Source organism: Camelus bactrianus, chromosome 10 (assembly GCF_048773025.1).
Source record: "Camelus bactrianus isolate YW-2024 breed Bactrian camel chromosome 10, ASM4877302v1, whole genome shotgun sequence".
NCBI classification, from domain to species: Eukaryota; Metazoa; Chordata; class Mammalia; order Artiodactyla; family Camelidae; genus Camelus; species Camelus bactrianus.
The window spans coordinates 35889224-35906850 of record NC_133548.1 but is presented as its reverse complement, the minus strand read 5'-3'; the positions used below and the strand labels follow the sequence as shown (position 1 = coordinate 35906850).

Genomic DNA, 17627 nt, shown 5'->3' with positions numbered 1-17627 from the left:
CAGAGAATAAAGTAGAATTATGTATCCTGACAAGGAAAGGTGACCAAGGCAAAGATGTAGAGAAATCAGTGTGGCATGAAACCATTTATTTCTACAACAGAAACAGACACGGAGCTACACGTCTTTATGGGGAGGCGCTGGGTCTCACACTTTCCCGCCTCCAAAGTAGATGGCTTGCTCCAGATGCCCGGGGAGGGAAGGAGGACTTGCACTGGGAGCAGGCTTGGAGCAAGGGTAGTCAATCCCCTTTGAGAATTCTCAGCCTTCCTCTTGGCAGAGTGGAAAACCTGGGACGGATTTCAGGGACCTGGATTCTTGCACTGGCTCTCTGACCCACTGAATGGGTGTGGCCAAAGGCAGGCCCCTTCACCCTCCTTTGTGCACGGAAAGAGTTGGGTTGGAGCAAGTCTGCAAAAGAGTCCTTACCACCTCTGATATTGTTCAGGTTGTAGTGCCCCGTCTCTGTCTGGCTGTTCAGGTGTGTCAGTGACCATGACAGAGCAGGCCTTCAGGATGATACCGGTGACAGGGTAACAGAATAGAGTGGGGGTGATATTTCAAGAAATTGACCCTTTCAATAACCCCCAATCAATAGTGAGGTGGTTCAAAACAAACAAAACCAAAAATCATTGTATTATCCATACGATGCGACAAGTGCAGAGAATAAAGTAGGGCTATCTGTACTGACTTGGAAAGACGTCCTCTACCCCACCTCTCACGCTTTCTTCAGGCAGATGACTGAAGCAGATTCCAGGTGGAAAACACACCCACACGATGGGTGTACCAAAGAGAGAGGAGCTCTTGAGAGCAGGAAGCTGTGCCTGGCGCCCTGCTTGCCTGCTGTGTGTGTGTGTGTATATGAGTGTGTATCAGGCTGGGGGTTTGAGGGGTGTATAGCAACCCAGCAAGGGAAAGACTAAGTGTCAGTTGTACCAGAAAATCAATACAAGGGCTGTTTTAAAGAAAGATTCCCTTGCCCCAGAGCAGGGCCACCAGACTTACAGAGGCAGGGGACCCTCCACCATACTTGCCTGGGTGGGTGATACAGGAATAGGATGAACCCTCCCCAGCCTTTTGTCACCACATAACTGAGGAGGTGGAAAAGGAACTCCAAGAAAGCCCAGTGTCAATGTTTTCTGCCAACTTGGAAGGGGGTAGGGGCTTGAAATAAAAAATGAAATAAAGATCTTGTTCTTGCCCAGTAAAGCTTTGGTCCAAGGTCACTCTCACTACGGTAACACAAGCCAGGGGGCAACTCCATGCATAGCCTGTTTGCTCTACACCCTAGAGGCCTCTTGGATGGGTCAAACCCATCCTCCCATTGCATCCCCAAAAGATCCAGCTCCCCAGTGCAGCGAATAAAAATGGAGGCTTTACTGAACTCTTCAGGGGGAGGTGGGAATGATGCAATTTAAACTTAGCACATCTTAGTAAAATCCCCCATTTCTTCTCCAGCCGCCAAGGTCTTCTCTTTTGTGTGTTTTCTTCTATCTCCTCTACCTTTCCCCACACAGCCTCTTCTTAAAAACATGCCCCTCGTTTCCCGGAGCAACTCAGCATTTCCCTTGGGCTTGTACACCTAACTGGGGTTTCTCAAGTGTGCCTTGTTTCCCTTCTGTGATGACCTGCTCTCTTCCTGGACAGGTTACTGGGACAGAGAGTAGGATTTTCTCCTTTTTGTTTCACCAACATTTGTTGAATACTTCGTGTATGCCCCACACTTTACTTGTGTTAAACCTCAGAGGAACTGCTTAGTAGTTACTACTATCAGAATAAACTGAGGCTCAGAGGACTTAAATTCTTTTCCCAAGATCACACAGCTGGGAATTGGTAGAGAAAGGACTCAAACCCAGTTAGGCTTGGCTTCAAAGCCTGCACTGTTAACCACCCGCTTAAGGGGTGTGGGGGTCCTGAGGATTTTTCTCTCTCTCAGACTTTGCCTCCTGAGGAGGAAGTCCAGGGCCCAAAGAATAGACCTCTGGGGAAACCTGCACTTGCCTTTTCTCTGTTTTAAAAACCAAAGGAAATGCTTGGTCATGGCATCAGTCACTGGCATCAGATGGGGAGCCGGTTGGGAGGTCCTGAGTGTGAGGGGGCCCTGCTGACTAGGGCCTCACTTATGGGTGAAGCAGGCTTGCAGATGACCTTGTGGTAATTTGCTTTGGAGGCAACTTCCATTAGTGATGGAGTGGAAAGATTACATGTGAGCTGCATGGAGATCCATAAGGTGCGCTGGCTGGCCCCTCTCCCCACCTGATGTCACCTTGCAGCAGAATCCCCATCTGGGCTCAGCCAGAGAGGACACCTCTCTCTGGCACAGCCTGGTCCCTGACAGGTGCCTCTGGCAGACACAGCATGGTCTCAGCTGTCTGCGCTGAGGCCAGGTGAGGGGGGAATGCTGCTGAACCACCTGTCTTCCCTTCAGCTTCCTCCCTCCTTCTCCTCCCCCACCGAGAGGGACCTCAGCTCCTGTCTCCTGAGCAGACACTCCTGGACCCAAACTCTATGCTAGGGAAGTTCAGGTCCTACTTCTACCTCTGACTAGCCATGTGACCTTAGGCAAGTCAGCCTCCTTGATCCTTTCTCAAGGATCCGATGTGTGAGAAAGCCTGGCAAACATATCAAGCTTTTCCATTCTCAGATCAGCTGAGGGCTGCTTGTCCAAAGACAAGACACTGGTCAAGACTCTGTTCCTCCTTCCTAGTTTTATCAGATATAATTGACATATAACATTGGATAAGTTTAATATGACATAATTTAACATAATGATTATATGTATATGATTATCATTACTTAACATCCATCTCCTCACATAGTTATGATTTTTTTCTTGTGATAAGAATTTTTAATATCTCTCTTAGCAACTTTAAAATATACAGCACAGTATTGTTAACCATAGTCACCATGCTGAATATTATATCTTCAGAACTTATTTTTCTTATAACTGGAAGTTTATAGCTTTTGACCACCTTCATCCATTTTCCCCACCCCTCACCCCTACCCTCTACACCTTTTTAAGATTCCACACGTAGGTGAGGTCATACAGTATCTGTATTTCTCTGACTTATTTAACTTAGCATAACACCCACATATTCATCTGTTTTGTTGTGAAGGGCAGGATTTCCTTCTTTTTATGGCTAACATTCCATTGTATGTATGTATGTATATACACACATTTATATATCACTTTTTAAAATCCATTTACATATCCATGGACACTCAGGTTGATTCCGTGTCTCGGCTATTGTGAGTAATGCTGTAATACTTGTTGGTTTTTAATAATTGAATCCCTTCCTAAAACGGGTGTGTAAGAAAAAAGTGCCAAGTCCCTTACAATATTATCATTGATCGTTATCTCCCTTTCAAGCAGGTGATAGAATCATCACCATACAGGTGCAAATAAGGCAGAGAGGAAAACTTACTGGCCTAAGGACCCCCAGCAAAATAGGTGGCAGAGCTCAGGCTTCTACTTCGAACATCTTGCTAAGAAACAGGGTGGGGCTGGGGTCGGGGTGGGGGTAAAAGTAGAAAGCCAAAAGGGGAGTGGGAGCTTTCTAGTTGGAAGGAGGTGTGAGGTGGTGGTGGGGACTTGTCTGGAAGCGGTGTCTGCAGAGCAAGCCCAGGGGCCTTAGTTAGACTTGGCTCCTTGAGTGTACACCTGTACGTAAGTACACAGCCAAATTCTTGGTGCACTGGTGAAAACTCCGTATGTAAATGGAGATGTGTGGGCATGCCTGCCACTGTGTTTCTGCTGGGGCAGAGGGAAGAAGACCCTTCTCTGTTGCTTGGGCAAAGAAAGACCTCTCCACTCAGGCAAGCAGAGGTCTGAAAGGGAGGGAGGGAAGGAGAGTTGGGGTGAGAGAGACAGGGGCGTTGAGACAGACTCACGACCACTACCTAACATACCTGCTTGAAGGCAACATTGCTGAAGCACTCCCCGATCATGCCCCATGTAGAGTCAAAAATCTATTTTTAGCTAAAATTAGTACATTAAAAATTCAAATTGGTGACTATATTTAATTTTAAGCTTTTTGAGTAGCCGGTGTGCTCTTGAGAAGATAATCATTTAATGATGTAGGTGGGGCTTGGGCAAAGGACAGATCCTGGAGAAGTTTTATTAAGAAGAGTGAGCCTGGTGGTTTGGAAAGAAGTGCCATTTTTCCCTCTGGACCTAGAGAAATCAAATCAAATTCCTTTGCTGTTCCAGCCCGTTGATGGGAGAGGTGGAGGAAGGTTGGGGAGGAGGGTTTTGAGGTGTTGCTTGCTCCCCTAATTAGGAGAAATAACTTGGCTCAGTCAATAGGTGCTCAGATCTGCAACTGAAGCAATTAGCCAGTAATTACAGGCATTTATTGGGTATCCACTGTGTGCCAGCTGGGTCCCCTGTAACCCTGCAAACCTAGTATTATTGTGTCCTGAAGAAACTAAAGCCCAGGGAGGCTAAGGGACTTGCCCTAACTCACACAGGCAGTGAGATTCAGAGCCTGAATTGAAACCCAGGTTCAGCTGGATCCGGAACCCTCAGGCTTCCCATACTAGTGATTCTCAAAATGAGGTCCCTGGACCAACCGCATCACCTAGGAATTTGTTAGAAATGCAGATTCTCCAGCCCACCCTAGACCTACTAAGCCTGAAGCTCTGTGGGTGGAGTTAAGAAATCTGTTTTAACAAGTCCTCTGGATGATTCTGAAGCAGGTAGAGTTTGGGAACAACTGCTGTTGACCGCCATTGTCTTCTAATTAGGAATAACAGATTGTCCCTACCCTCAGGGGCTTACAATCAGGTTGGGAAAACAAGATAAACATACATCTTTTTTTTTTTTTTAAAGTGATGACTGGACTTGGAGAGTTAGCCTTCTTGAAGCTTTAGGGGAAAGGTGGCCTTGGGTGATGGCCCAGCCTGGACAGGGTAGAAGGGGAGACTGTCCAGTTTGGGAGGGATAGCAGGGTGTGTAAAGGTGGGGAAGCTGGAATCAGACTTTCCAGATGCAGTGAGGGAACCTTGCTGGGATGTCATGGAGGACAATAGGAGGGCAATTGCTAGTGCTCTGGAATTTCCAGCTAAGGAGCTCCCCACGTGGATTCTGCCCCACTGTTCATTCGGATAATCCACATTTAGGAAGCACCTGTTGGGTGTGCCCAGCACCAGGCAATGGAAGCTAAAAATAGACTCCTTCACCCACTGACTGCCTGTGTCTCAGCTGTCAGCCCTGGGCTCAAATGTCACTTCCTCAGTGAAGCCTTCCCTGACTCCCGTAAGGTGGTTCCACTTAAAGTTCCCTCCCTTTGGTCTCCCAGCACTTTGTACAGTTCCGGTCACTGCCCTTGCCACCCAGTATTGTGATGACTCACTTGTGGGTCTGCCTGCCCCTCTAGGGGCTGAGACTGAGTCTTGAGTAGCTTTGGTTCTGGCACAGAGTAGGTGCTCAGATCTCAATATTTGTGAAATGAATGAATGAGTGGATGAATGAATAAACACATCGATTGGTGATGATGTTTATGTATGGGCATAACAGCTGTGTCCTTGTTCAGCTAATTGAAAATTTGATGTCTATAAATTGGATTCCACTTTCTCATTGATTTACATCCTATCAGGTAGGTGCACTTTCTTTGTTTTTGACAGATTCTTTCTCATTCACTTGTTGACATATCTCTATTGAGCACACACTATATGCTAGGCACCTTACGAAATGCCGGAGATACAGTGGTAATACACCGAGGGAGCTCGCTGGTTAGTCTTCCCAGCCTCCTGAGACTTGAAAATGTCCAAGATATAAAGAGGGGATTTTTGCTTTCACTTTCCCTAGAAACATTTTGCCCTTCATGTACCATGAGAATTAGATCTGCAGCCATTTGTCTAGGTAATTGCTCTGACCCAACAGGATAACAAAGCATATCTAGCAATTCCACTTGAGGTACGTGTCTAAAATCATTAAAAGCAGAGTCTCAAAGAGATATTTGTACACCCATGTTCATAGGAGTGTTATTCACAATAGCCAAAGGTAGAAGCAACCCAAGTGTTCAGAAGTGAATGGATAAGCAAAATGTAGTATAGCCACACAGTGGAACATTATTCAGCCTTAAAGTCACATGCTACAACATGGATGAACCTTGAAGAAATTATGCTAAGTGAAGTAAGCCAGTCACAAAAAGACGAATAGTGTATGATTCTAGTTATATGAGGTACTTAGAGTAGTCAAATTCATAGAGACAGAAAGTAGAATGGTGGTTGCCAGGGCTGGGGAGTTATCTTAAATTTAATGGGTACAGGGTTTCAGTTCTGCAAGATAAAAGAACAGTTTTGGAGATGGATGGTGGTGATGGTTGCACAATAATATGAATGTACTAAATATCACTGAACTGTGCACTTAAAATGATTAAGACAGTAAATTTTATGTGTATTTTACCACAATTTTAAGAAAGGAAAATAAAACTCTTATCTCCCCAAGAGGCCGGAAGGTTATAGGCAGGACCAGGTCCCAGGTTAAGGTGCCAGGAAGACTAGAGCACTGTCTCCCTAGGTGTGTCCATTCCCAAAGTTTAGAGTGAGAATCCCTCCCTTCTCAAAGAAGCAAAGTTTTTGTTTTTGTTTTTGTTTTTTAAACTCCCCTTTCTACCAGGGGTGGGGAATGGCTATCTCTCTCCTAATTATAAGTGGAGAAAACCCATTGTTTTCCATCCCTTGCCTATGGAGTGCACCATCACTCATGTAGGAGATTTTTCCACCTGGTTTCCATCTCATCACCTCAGGGGTAAGATGTGGGACAATGAAGGGAAGGGGGAAGGAGGAGCTGACTTCATAATCATTTCCTGTAAGAAATCTGTCTCTGACCTCAAATACCTCCTGCAAATATTCAGGTTTAAATTAATGAAAGTGAATATTAAAAACCCAGCCTGCGTGTGTGTGTGTGTGTGCGTGTGTGTGTGTGTGTGTGAGCTGGTGGCCTGTTGGGACCCTGTTGGGGCTTTAGCTGCAATGTCAGCTCTTCTCTGGGTCTCCAGCCTGCTGCCCTGCCTTGCAGATTTTGGACCTACCAAGCACCATAATTATGTGAGCCAGTTCCTTAAAATCTCTTTCTCTCTTGACCCCTGACAATTACAGATAGCCATAACAGATTCCTGATGCCATTGTTTTAACATTCAGATCCAGCCAGACCTGACGTCAAATATTCCAGGATTTTTCACTTAAGTGGTCGCCTTGAGTTGGGTTTCTGTCACTTCCACCCCGAAGGGTCCACCTCAGGAGGGAACAGGAGCTCACACTGACTGAGCTCAGGTTCTATGCCAAGCCCCGTGTTCCTCTTTCACAGCTGACCTGGGCCTTAAAGGATACATAGAGGTTCATGTGGGCATGAGGGGGCATGGGTAGGGTGAGCACGTGCAAAGACACAGGGAAGTGGTGGCGCCCAGCAAGCCCATGAAACCAACGAGTTCAGTGAGGCGAAAGTGAAAGAAGTGGTGGACAAGAGACTGGGCTGGAGAGGTTGTCAGAGGCCAGGTGATGGAGGATTTGAATGCCAGGCTGAGGAGTTTGGAGTTTGTCCTGAGGACAGCAAGGGAGCCACTGAAGAGTGTTAAATAGAGCAGTTATATGATCTGACTTGGGCTTTGGTTGGTTCACTCTGCAGTGTGAAGTGTGCTAATTAACCTCAGGAGTGTCACTTAAGTCTTAGTGCCTCAGTTTCCTTAGTGAAAATAAGATCACTGTCCACCTCTTACTGGTGTCTTGCAGTGATTAAATGTCACTACAGGTTTAGGGCTTAGCATAGTGTTTGACACATATTAAATACCTAGTAGTCAGTAGCAATCTTACTTTTATTAAGGCCAGTGGGTGGCAAACTCGAGGCCCTCTGGCCCTCTGCCCTCTCCCTGCACCAGCCCCACCTGCCTTTCCCAGGGGGCTGCTCCTGCCCCCTCCAGTTCTCACAGAGGCATGGCCATCCCAGGCCCCAGGGAACTGGGAAGGGTCACTGCAGGGACAGGAGGAGAAAAAGGCTTTCAGCCCTGGAAACAGATTCTTCTCCAAATCTTAGTCTTGGGAATTAGGTTGGAGTCGGGTTAAAAACTAGCTTCCCAGCCCTGCACCAGCCCAGAGGAGGTGTCCTGGAAGCACAGGGGCCGTAAACTCAGCCTTTTCACTCTGACTTCCAGATGCAGAGGTGAGAGGCTCAAAGCCGGCTCAACCCCAGGGAGTAGATGTGGGAAACAACTTCAGTGAGATGGATAAAATGCTAAAAGTTCAGGGTCAAAGGGCATCCTTGAATTCCCAGCCTTTTTCTTTTTCTTTTTTCCCCCACTGTGTAGTGCAGTAGAAATGGCAACAGTGCCACCAACTTAGGGGGACCATGGACAAGTCACCCTCTTTTTGGTCTCAGTTTTCCTGAATACCCGAAAACAGGAGTTAGATCCAAATGTGGCAAGTGGAGTTCTTCTTCTGGGCCAGACTTGCTGAGTTTTAAAGGCTGCCTGGTTGGCTGGTTAGACAGCGCACTGGGATTGAAGGAGTGGTGTCTGCTGTGCGTGTGGGAGGCGATGGATGGTGTGTGGGCAGTCCTTGGCCTGGATGGAGCACTCAGTCTTGGTACTGAAGTGGATTCTCATGTCTGATCCAGTTTCCCAGGTGGACTCTGGCCTCAGCAGTGCCCCTCATGGCCCCCACAGAAGGCCAGCTACTGCTTTAGGCCCCCATCACTATAGGCATTCTCTGGATCTTTTTGCTTCTTAAGTGGTTAATGCCAATATCTGCATTAACTTTGGGTTCAACAGGGAACAAGTTTCCAATACATGAGAATTGATAGCAAGAGGGAGTCAGACTTCATAAAAAAGGAAGCTGAAGCCCATTCTAGTCCTTCCCCCCTGCCAGTTCTGGGTGACCTAATGGCTCAAGGCTTTTGTCACCCATGTCCCCAGCCTCCCTTCATTCATATCCTCTTCCCGTCCTGCCCAGTGGCACACTTTCCCAGCTCTTCTCCTCTAACCGGGGGCTCAAAGCCCTCTTTATTGTCTCACTCACTGAGTCTCGATAAGGACTGATATGCTCGTTCACTCTGAGGTGCCAATAACTAAGAATAGCTGGAGATGGATTTCACATGGTGAGATTCCAGGCATCAGGAAGCAGAAGGCCTCAGCAGCATCTGTAGGTCACATGAGGAGGAGGTAACCTCCCCTGGACAGCAGAACATTACTTGTTCTTCAGTTGTGGAGAGAACTGTCTTGCCAACAGTCTGGAAACTGAGACATCCCAGTGAGGGTGGCCCCGCCCCGAACAGCTCAGTGTTGGGGAGGATCCAGTGTCCCGAGCCAGAGTCCTGGGTTCTGAGTCCCAGCTCCACTGGTTCCTTACTGTGCGACCTAACGAAAGCCATTTAACTTCTTCGTATCTCAATTTTCTCTTAATACAATGGGCTTGGTGATGACAGTAGTACCTACTTTGTAGAATTGTTGAGGGGAGCTGTGACTGTCCTGTCGGTGAGAGAAACCGGGGGCTTTATACCTTGAGCTGACCCTCTGGGGCCCCGGCCTTCAGCTGCACTTTCTGGAATTCAGCAAAGTCCCTGCCACATAGGCTTCATTTTCTGCCATCCTTCTGAGAAGACACCGAAGCCCAGGCCAGCCTGTCTGCTGCTGCCCCAGCCCCCGACTCTAAGCCAGCCCATGGTCATTTGATCCCAGCACTGGGATCTGTTTCTCACTCTTGAATGGGGGCCAAAGCCTTATGATTTTTCACTTGACAGCCTTAAATATGCGGCCCAAATCCACACTCATTCCCATAAGCTGGAAAAGAGGTCTGTTTATTTTATTTATGAGTTCAGAGTAAGGTTTGTGGTGTCAATCTTAGCAGCAATGACAGCAGGAGTGAGAGGAGAGGGATGGAGAGAGAGACCCAAGAGTCAGTTCAAGGGAGGAGTCTCCCAAATTCACGGGGCCAGAGGAAGGACAGGAGAGCCTGGAACGCAGGGTACTCTTCAGAACGGCTGGCTGCTCCCTCCCTCCAAGGTGGCCTTCAGAGGGGTGGCCTGAGATGTTCCTTATGCAACCCTACTTCAGGGCCCAAGGTAGTTTGAAACCCCTGGGTGCTGGCTGTGGGTTTCCTGGGAGCCTGCAGGTGGTGTGTCTCAGGCTGGTTCGAGGCATGGTGTTCAGGAGGGTGGGTCCAGAGCTGACTTCTAGGGGTGAATTTGGTTCCTCCTCTGGACTTCAGAAGAAGGTCCTGTGGGGAAGAGGAACAAGCCAGGCAGGTGCAGGCCTTGCAGGTGTGCACTCAGCCCAGGGCAAGGCCGACAACAGAGAGCAGCCTCCACCCCAGCAGCTCTAGGCCCTGCCGACCCCTGGACACATCTCTTGGCGCAGACCCCAAGCAGCCACACCCCAGCCATAGCCACGGCACACAGGAGGCCAGGGAGGGAGCAAAAGGGACATCTGGGATGAGGTAGGAGGGGACCAAAAGTTGAGAGATTGAGGTCCTTCCCAAAGAGCAGACAACAAGTGATAGAAAACACAGGGCCACTGAGGCCATCCCAGGAGCCGCGGCACAGCAGGCCAACAGTCCTGGGAGCACAAGGCCCTCATGTTCTGAGAAACTTGTAACAGAAAAGTCAACAAGACCAGGCTTTGGTCTGCCCCAGATGCTATCAGCTAAGGGCTTTAGGTCACACCAAACACCAGCTTCACAGCCTCCTGCCAGCTTTGTCCATGGGCACAGGCCAGTCACAGGCTGGGAAACACATCCCAAAGCTCAGCTCCACAGTGTCCCAGTTAGAATCCAGAGTCAAAGGAGAGAGAAGGCACAGAGGACAGTTTGGTCTGAGCAGGGCTCAGGCCACGATAGGTCACAGCAGGACATGGACAACTCTGACAGGCCAACCCTTGTTCTTTGGACCAGCTTTAATGGCCTCTTAATTGCCCTGGCTCTGCCCAAGCTTGGGGGCCCGGTGGAGGGCCCACAGGGTGGTGCTTGCAGGGAAGCGGAAATCCAGGCTCTGCTTCCTTTGGGCTCTCCCAGCTTGTCGTGCCCGGTTTGAGGCACTGCCTGCGCTCAGCAGAGAATGGCACTCACTGTTTCACCCTGCTCACTGGAGTGCTGTGTGGGACCCATGGCAGGTCCCAAGGGCTGTGGTGAGTCAGGACACCCAGGTCCCAAACATGCTACATAGTGGGCTGTGCTCGGCATCCCTGAGCGGGACGCCAGTCCAAAGAACCTGCTGAGGGTGTGGGCAGCAGACGGCCACAACATGCAGCATAGACCAATGGGGTCCTGCAGTCTGCCTGCCTATTCACCGTGGGGGCTGCCGGGCTCCAGCTGTAGGAGGAACCCATGCCTAAGCATGGGAGTACGGTCTTCAAGGAGCTTTCGGACCGGCTGGGGGCTTTCGGCTGCAGAGGAGGGAACAGAAGAGCTACATACGCAGAGTGGAGCAGGAAACACAAAACAGGGCTCGGTTATTCCAGGCAGAGCTCTGCCCGACCTCTCCCTTCACTTGGCTCCTGCCTCGGGTCCTGCTTAGGCCCTGGGTTCCAGAATTAGTTGCCATAAGACCTTGATTTCTCTAAGATGTGCACAGAACTCAGCCTCTGGTGGGAGGGGGAATGAGCAGGTGCAGCCATGACAGGCAAGCACAGGGATAGGGAGGCGATGTGATGAGGCGAGGACTGAGGCCAGAGAGAAAGACAGAGGCAGAGACAGAGAAAGACAGACACACAGAGAAAAATGGATGCAAAGTGGCAAACATGGAGAAGCAGGGACTTAGAGCCAGGAGTGGAAAGAAGCAAGAAAAGGAGAGGTTAGAGAGGAGGGGGAGTGAGATGAAGTCTTGGATGCAGGGGAGAGGAAAGAATGGAAAAGAGAGATTGACAGGAAGGAAAGGGGAGAGGGCAGGGTGGCGAAGGAGAACCAGAGAGAGAATGAGATCGACCCACATAGTTACAGAGACAGGAATGAAACAGCTATAGAGCAGACAGACATACAGGGAATTGCAGAGAGAGACAGGGACTGGGCCAAGGAGAGCCTGCAGGGTGGGGCCAAAGCCTACAGTCCTGGCTGCATGACGGAAGACCGTCCAGAGAGCAAAAGACACAGAAGTCTTTAAACTAGCTGGTGACGGGGCAGGAGATGAAGTTCTAAGTGGGGTACCAAAAATCTCAGGCTTTGTCCCAACTTCATTGTTTACTTGGCCTGAGACCTTGAACCACTCTGGGCTTCAGGTTTCCACACGTGAAGAAGAATCTGGACAAGACGATGTGGAGGCAGCTCTGGCAATGCTTGAGGACAGTGACTTAGCTCTAGGTTTGCTCTACCCTGGGAGCTTTTGAGGATCGATTGCTATCAGAAGCTGTGTGCTTGGACTGTTCCTTCAGGCTGGATGAGGGCTGGGGCCAGGCTGGGAGAAGGTGGCCAAGATTCAGGAGGAGGAAGAGGAAGTAGTGGGCTAGGCGACCGCACACACTTACAGCTCATCATCGTACTCCTTGGGGGGACAGACGGCAACAACAAGGTCAATCCAGTCCTGTGGGGAGAAGCCATGTGACTCTGGGGCATGCTCAGCAGTCAATGGTGTGTCCACCCCTGACACTCCATTCCCATGCCTGGACACCATGGCCCAGGATCAGTCATCTGGGCCTTCTTCCCAGGGGGAGGTGGACCCAGGTAGGGCTGGAGGTCCTCCTGGTAGGGATGGGTCTCACTGGGGAAGCTTCCAGTCTCTGAGGCTTCACCTTAGAGGCCAGGGTTACCAGGCCTTTGAATGATACCAGGTTCCCAAATGCTGATCTGTGGACCAAGGCCAGGTATCAACCTCAAAATCACTTGGGAGAGATTTCTTAAAACACTGGATTCATGGACTTGGTCCCTGGAAATCTAGGGTAGGTCCTGGGAAATAGTATTTTTAACAAATCTCATTCTGATGCACAGCCAATTGGGGAACTTCAGGCCTAGCTTTCTGATCCTAACATTTGAATCTCCTCATTGGCACCACTGCCATCCTTAGCTTGTCCATGATTGTCTATACCCTTGGCTTGGCTGTATCCAATAAAAATTTTGTGAAATATCACTAGGCCCTCTACTATGCAATAGCTCCTAATATGAACTGAAGTCTCTCCCCAGGACCTCCCTCTATCTGATTCAGTTCTGCCCTCAAAATCACAGAAAACACTTCTGCTCCCTCAACCCTAATACAGCACTTCAGATCATCAAAGTCAGTCATCATGTTACCCGTGAGTCTTCTCGTCTCCATATCCCTTCATGTGGGTCCCAGGCCCATCTGGTCAGCATCCTCGGCACTGAACTTAATACCTCAGGCTCGGCTGCCTGCATACAGTTGCACAGGTTGTGCATTGCACAACATGAGCGGGCACCATTCACACTGTAGTCTGTAGGACAGCACCCCCTTGGATTGTGCAGTGCACAGCCTGGGAGATCTTACGTGGTGGCTCTGACCCAGGTGGGTGTCTAATGAGCACAGAGTAGACTACCACCAGCCCCTCCTCCTTTTGTTAATGGAAATTGGGGCTTTCTAGTAGCCCCAAGCACTCTCTTGATTCCTGTTTGGTGTGTACACAGAGAAGACATTAAGTCTTTTTCTCAGGTGGGTTGCCACATCTGGTCTTCTGGAGTCTATTTGTGCCACTTATTTTTTGAACTCGAGGTCAGAAACTGACTTTTATTTTTCTGAATCCTATCTTGTCAGATTAAGACCACTGACTGGATGAGCTACGTAAATATCATCCAAGGGTTGCCTGGACCTTGGATACCTGCTCTGGGATGGGGCACCCTGACTGTAAGGCCTGGCTGCAAAGGCCAGGGTTTGAGGCAGGCAGGCAAGGGAGGGAGGAAGGGAGGGGGTTTGTCCTTACCCCCTGATTCCAGGCCTTCTGCAGGGTGGCCTCAGCCTCAGCCAACGTGTAGTCCGTCACAATCTTGCCATTGATGGCCATGACCTCATCCCCTTTCACAACGCCACCTGTCGGAAGATAAGGCTGACTGACCAACTGGGCTGTATGTGGAAAAGGGGGAGCTACTGTTGGACTGCAGAAGGGGCCTGACTCTTGGATTCTGAAAGCTCACATGGGCTCAGAAAGCACGACGGGAAACAAACCACCAGGTTACCCAAGGGGCGCTGCCTTCCCACCCCATCCAGACACCCTCTCCCCGTCTCAGTAGAATCGGGACACTAGGGATGAGTTATTGCCACCCCAGCTTTCGTATGGGCCTCTGCTATTGCAGAGGGAAGCAGAGCTGCATTCCCAGTGAGGCTGTCAGAAACATGAGCTAGTTCTGTGAACGGTCCCTCTCTGTGCTTCAGCCATGCTGGTCTGCTTTACGTCCCTGAGCAGATCGAACTCTTCCCTGCCTCAGAGCCTTCACATGCGGTTCCAGTTTGAAAACAACACACCCCCAGCCCCCAACCTGCCTCTTGTCTTCTTCCAGGTCTGAGATGAAGACTTCCTTAGAGAAGTCTTCCCTAACACCTACTCAGTCTCAAGTAGATCTTTCCTATTAATCTTTCCTATTATTCTGTCATGGTATCCTAGTCTTTTCTGGCACAGCACTTTTTCACAACTTGTAATCATATATTTACTTGTTGACTGGTGATCTCTCCCACCAGACTGTTAGCTCCATAAGGGTAGGGAATGTCATTTTAGTTCACTACTATATCTCCAGGACTTAATGAAATACTTAGCACAAAATAGGAATTCAACGGATATTTCTTGAATAAATGAGTGATGTTGAAGGTGTTTCTGGATAAGCTGAACTGTGATCTAAAAGTTTGAGAAAAGTTGAAGTTAGAAGCTAAACAGAGCTACTCACTGCAGGACTTGTCAGAACATTGAGTGTGCTAATATGCATTATGGCTCTCCAAGAAGTAGATTTTGCATGGTTTCTCACACATCTTCAACTTCAGAACCTTTTCTTTTTTGTTTTTGTTTCTTTCTTTATTTCTTTTTTTTTTTTTGAGGAATTTCTCCCAGTCCTGGTGTCCACAGAACATTCTGTGTTATGTTGAAATAGTTCACCCAGGAGCCTTGTGGATATGAAGGCCCCTAGGAATGTGGTGTACGTTACTGCACATGGTGGCTGTGGTGGCTTAAAACACATGTGCTCCTGGGGAAACTGTCAGCAGCTGCTTGTGTGTCGCAAGCAGTGTGGGACCAAACTGTAGACAGCAGTTTCCTCTGGACAGCGAGCCTGGGGAGAGGTAGTGTTTACATTTTCATTTTGTACAGACCCAAGATGGAGCCGTGGGCCCAATAAGGCAGTAGTCAGGCTGGGATTCTGTAAGGTGGGGAGGGCTCAGGGGGCCTCCCATCCATCCTGGTCCTTTTTCCCTGCTACACAGGGCAGACAGGTGGGACCAAGAATCCGCCCTTCCCTCACCTGGCACAGGAAATGAGGGCAGAGGAGGGTGTGGATCAAGCAAGTAGTGGTGGGTCTTGGCAGCTGCCTAGATGAGCAGGCCCCCTTCCCATAGCGGAAATGAAGGCTCAGAGCGCGGCTGTGAGGGGCTAAGGTCACCGGGGCCATGGATGGCAGAGCTGGACTTTCCCTAGTAACCCATAGAAGCCCGGCTGCTGGTGTGGCCAGGCGACTTTCCCATTGCTGCACCTCCTGCCTCAGGCCAGCACCCACGCTCCCTTCTACCACCTCGGACCTGTGGGAGAGACTCCAGCTTAGCACCGCCGAGAAGGGATCTGATCCTGGGATTCCCTGCTCTGGTCTGTAAAGGGCCTGAGGCTCCTCCTTCAGGGGCACCTATTCCTCCACAAAGGTCTCGGGAGTCCTAAAAAGCCACTGGGACTTGGAAGAAGAAATCACTGAAGGCGGAGTTTCGGACACTGACAGGTGAATGTGCCGATTGTTTGAAGCACGAGTCTGTCCGGGGTTCCCAGAGCTTTCACTCATCAGCAGGTGTTTTTGTTGATAAGGGGATTGAGGCAAAGCAAAGAGATCTCACCACAGGAGAGACACAGAGTAGGACAGGGCCTCTGCCCCTCTGGGGGGGGCAAGGCTGTAGAAGATTCAGGCAGGGGTGGCACTTGTGCTGGACAGTAAAACAAAATGACCAAACTGCTTGAATTCAAGTCCTGCCTCCATGGCTTACTGGCTGTGTGTCCTGAATAAGAACTTAACCTTTCTGTGCCTCAGTTTCTCAAGATGTCAGTGAGAGCAATAATAGTATTTACTTTCAGGGTTATCGTAAGGATGAAATGAGTTAATACACACGAGCTACTTAGACACAGGTTATGTACAGGTACTTAGAATAGCATCTGACACAAGGTTAGATCTTGGTAGATGTTGGCTCTCATCACTATTAAAAGGACGGGTAAGGTTTTGATGGTTTATCTCCTGCCTTTGCTTGTGTTCTCCTCTCTGCCTGGAAGGCTCTTTCCCTCCTTGGCAAGCCTAGCATCGACTTATCTTTTAAGGCATCACCCTTGAAGGGAGCCCTCCCAGCAGCCCCCTTTCCCTGGGTGGCCCCTACTTCCCTCCTCCCTCTCAGTCCTCTGTCAGCCCATAGCAGACCACACTGTTATCATCAGTATCTGGCAATTCTGAGGATGTTGTCACCACTAGACAGGGAGCCCCTGCAGGGCAAAGCGGGATCTGGTTGGCTGTGTGCCCGCAGATCCTGGCATCATCATGTGCCCGCAGGCAACGTGTGGGACTGGATGGATGAATGGGCGGATCTGTGTGGGAGGGCATTCTCGAGAACCGTCAGCCCACTCCCAGCAGGCTGCTGGTTGCCTTCCTGAAGGACCCTGTATAAGCATCACACTATCCCCAAACTGAACATGGCTGGTCCCTACTCACCGTGTCGCTCAGCGGCTCCCCCTTCGTAAACAGCCGAGACAACCACCTTCCCAATCGGAGAGTCCACGCCACCTTCCAGGGCTAAGTCTAAAGCTCCCTCCTGGTGAGAAGAAAACAGGCCTTTGAAGCCAACCAGATAACAGTCGGTGGGCACCCAGGCACCTGGGACCCTCTTGACAGGGCCACAGAGAGGGTGGGAGAAGCCATGGGGGCAACGGCAGTGCCATCAGGGAGAAAATGGGGCAAGGACACCAAGTGGGGTCTGGTGTGGTCCCACCACAGGGGAGGCATCCCCAGGGGAAGAGAGGCGAATGGGGATATGAGGAGTTACCCAGGAGTCACCTTGAGATTAGAAGTAGGGGACCAAGATGGGAGGGAACAGGGACAGAGAAGGGTGGTGGCCACCCGACCTCCATGTGCCCAGTTACCTTCTTAATGCGCAGGAGCCGGATATCCTTCCCTATGATCTGCTCTGGGGTGAACTAGAGGGAAAAGACAGTGGGGAGCTTCAAGCCTGCCTGAAGGATGAGGGTAGGGGGGTGCAGGGAGGAGGCTGGCTCCACCTAGGGTGGGACGTAAAGTCAGGCACCTGTCGGACATTGGACCCCACAGAATATATGGACAAGGGGACCTAGCCCCACCCCCATCAGTCTTCAACTGGGGGGTCCCAGGCCCCATGGGGGCCCCATGGACATGCACATACAGAGGTGGCCACTGTCAACTAAAATAAAATGCACAACCCAAAAGTTGAGAGTTGTTATGTTTTATCCAGTGGATTTCCTTAGGACTTGAGCCTGGGACACAGCATCTCAGATTGCTCTAAG

At 49.7% G+C, this 17627-nt stretch overlaps 1 protein-coding gene across 4 annotated transcripts in view; it reads right to left on the bottom strand.

The window, feature by feature from the left end:
- Positions 1-9769: 9769 nt before the first annotated feature.
- Positions 9770-17627, bottom strand: part of USH1C (USH1 protein network component harmonin) — a 44967-nt gene continuing 37109 nt past the window's right edge. For 3 of the 4 annotated variants that reach the window (XM_074372296.1, XM_045523907.2, XM_010964797.3), the window contains 5 exons: positions 17232-17285; positions 16804-16903; positions 13848-13954; positions 12447-12502; positions 9770-10209 (listed from right to left, as the gene is read on the bottom strand). In XM_074372296.1, the coding sequence (XP_074228397.1) occupies positions 10197-10209; positions 12447-12502; positions 13848-13954; positions 16804-16903; positions 17232-17285 (330 nt within the window). In that variant the 3' untranslated portion in view covers positions 9770-10196. The other variant, XM_045523908.2, reaches the window with a different exon arrangement.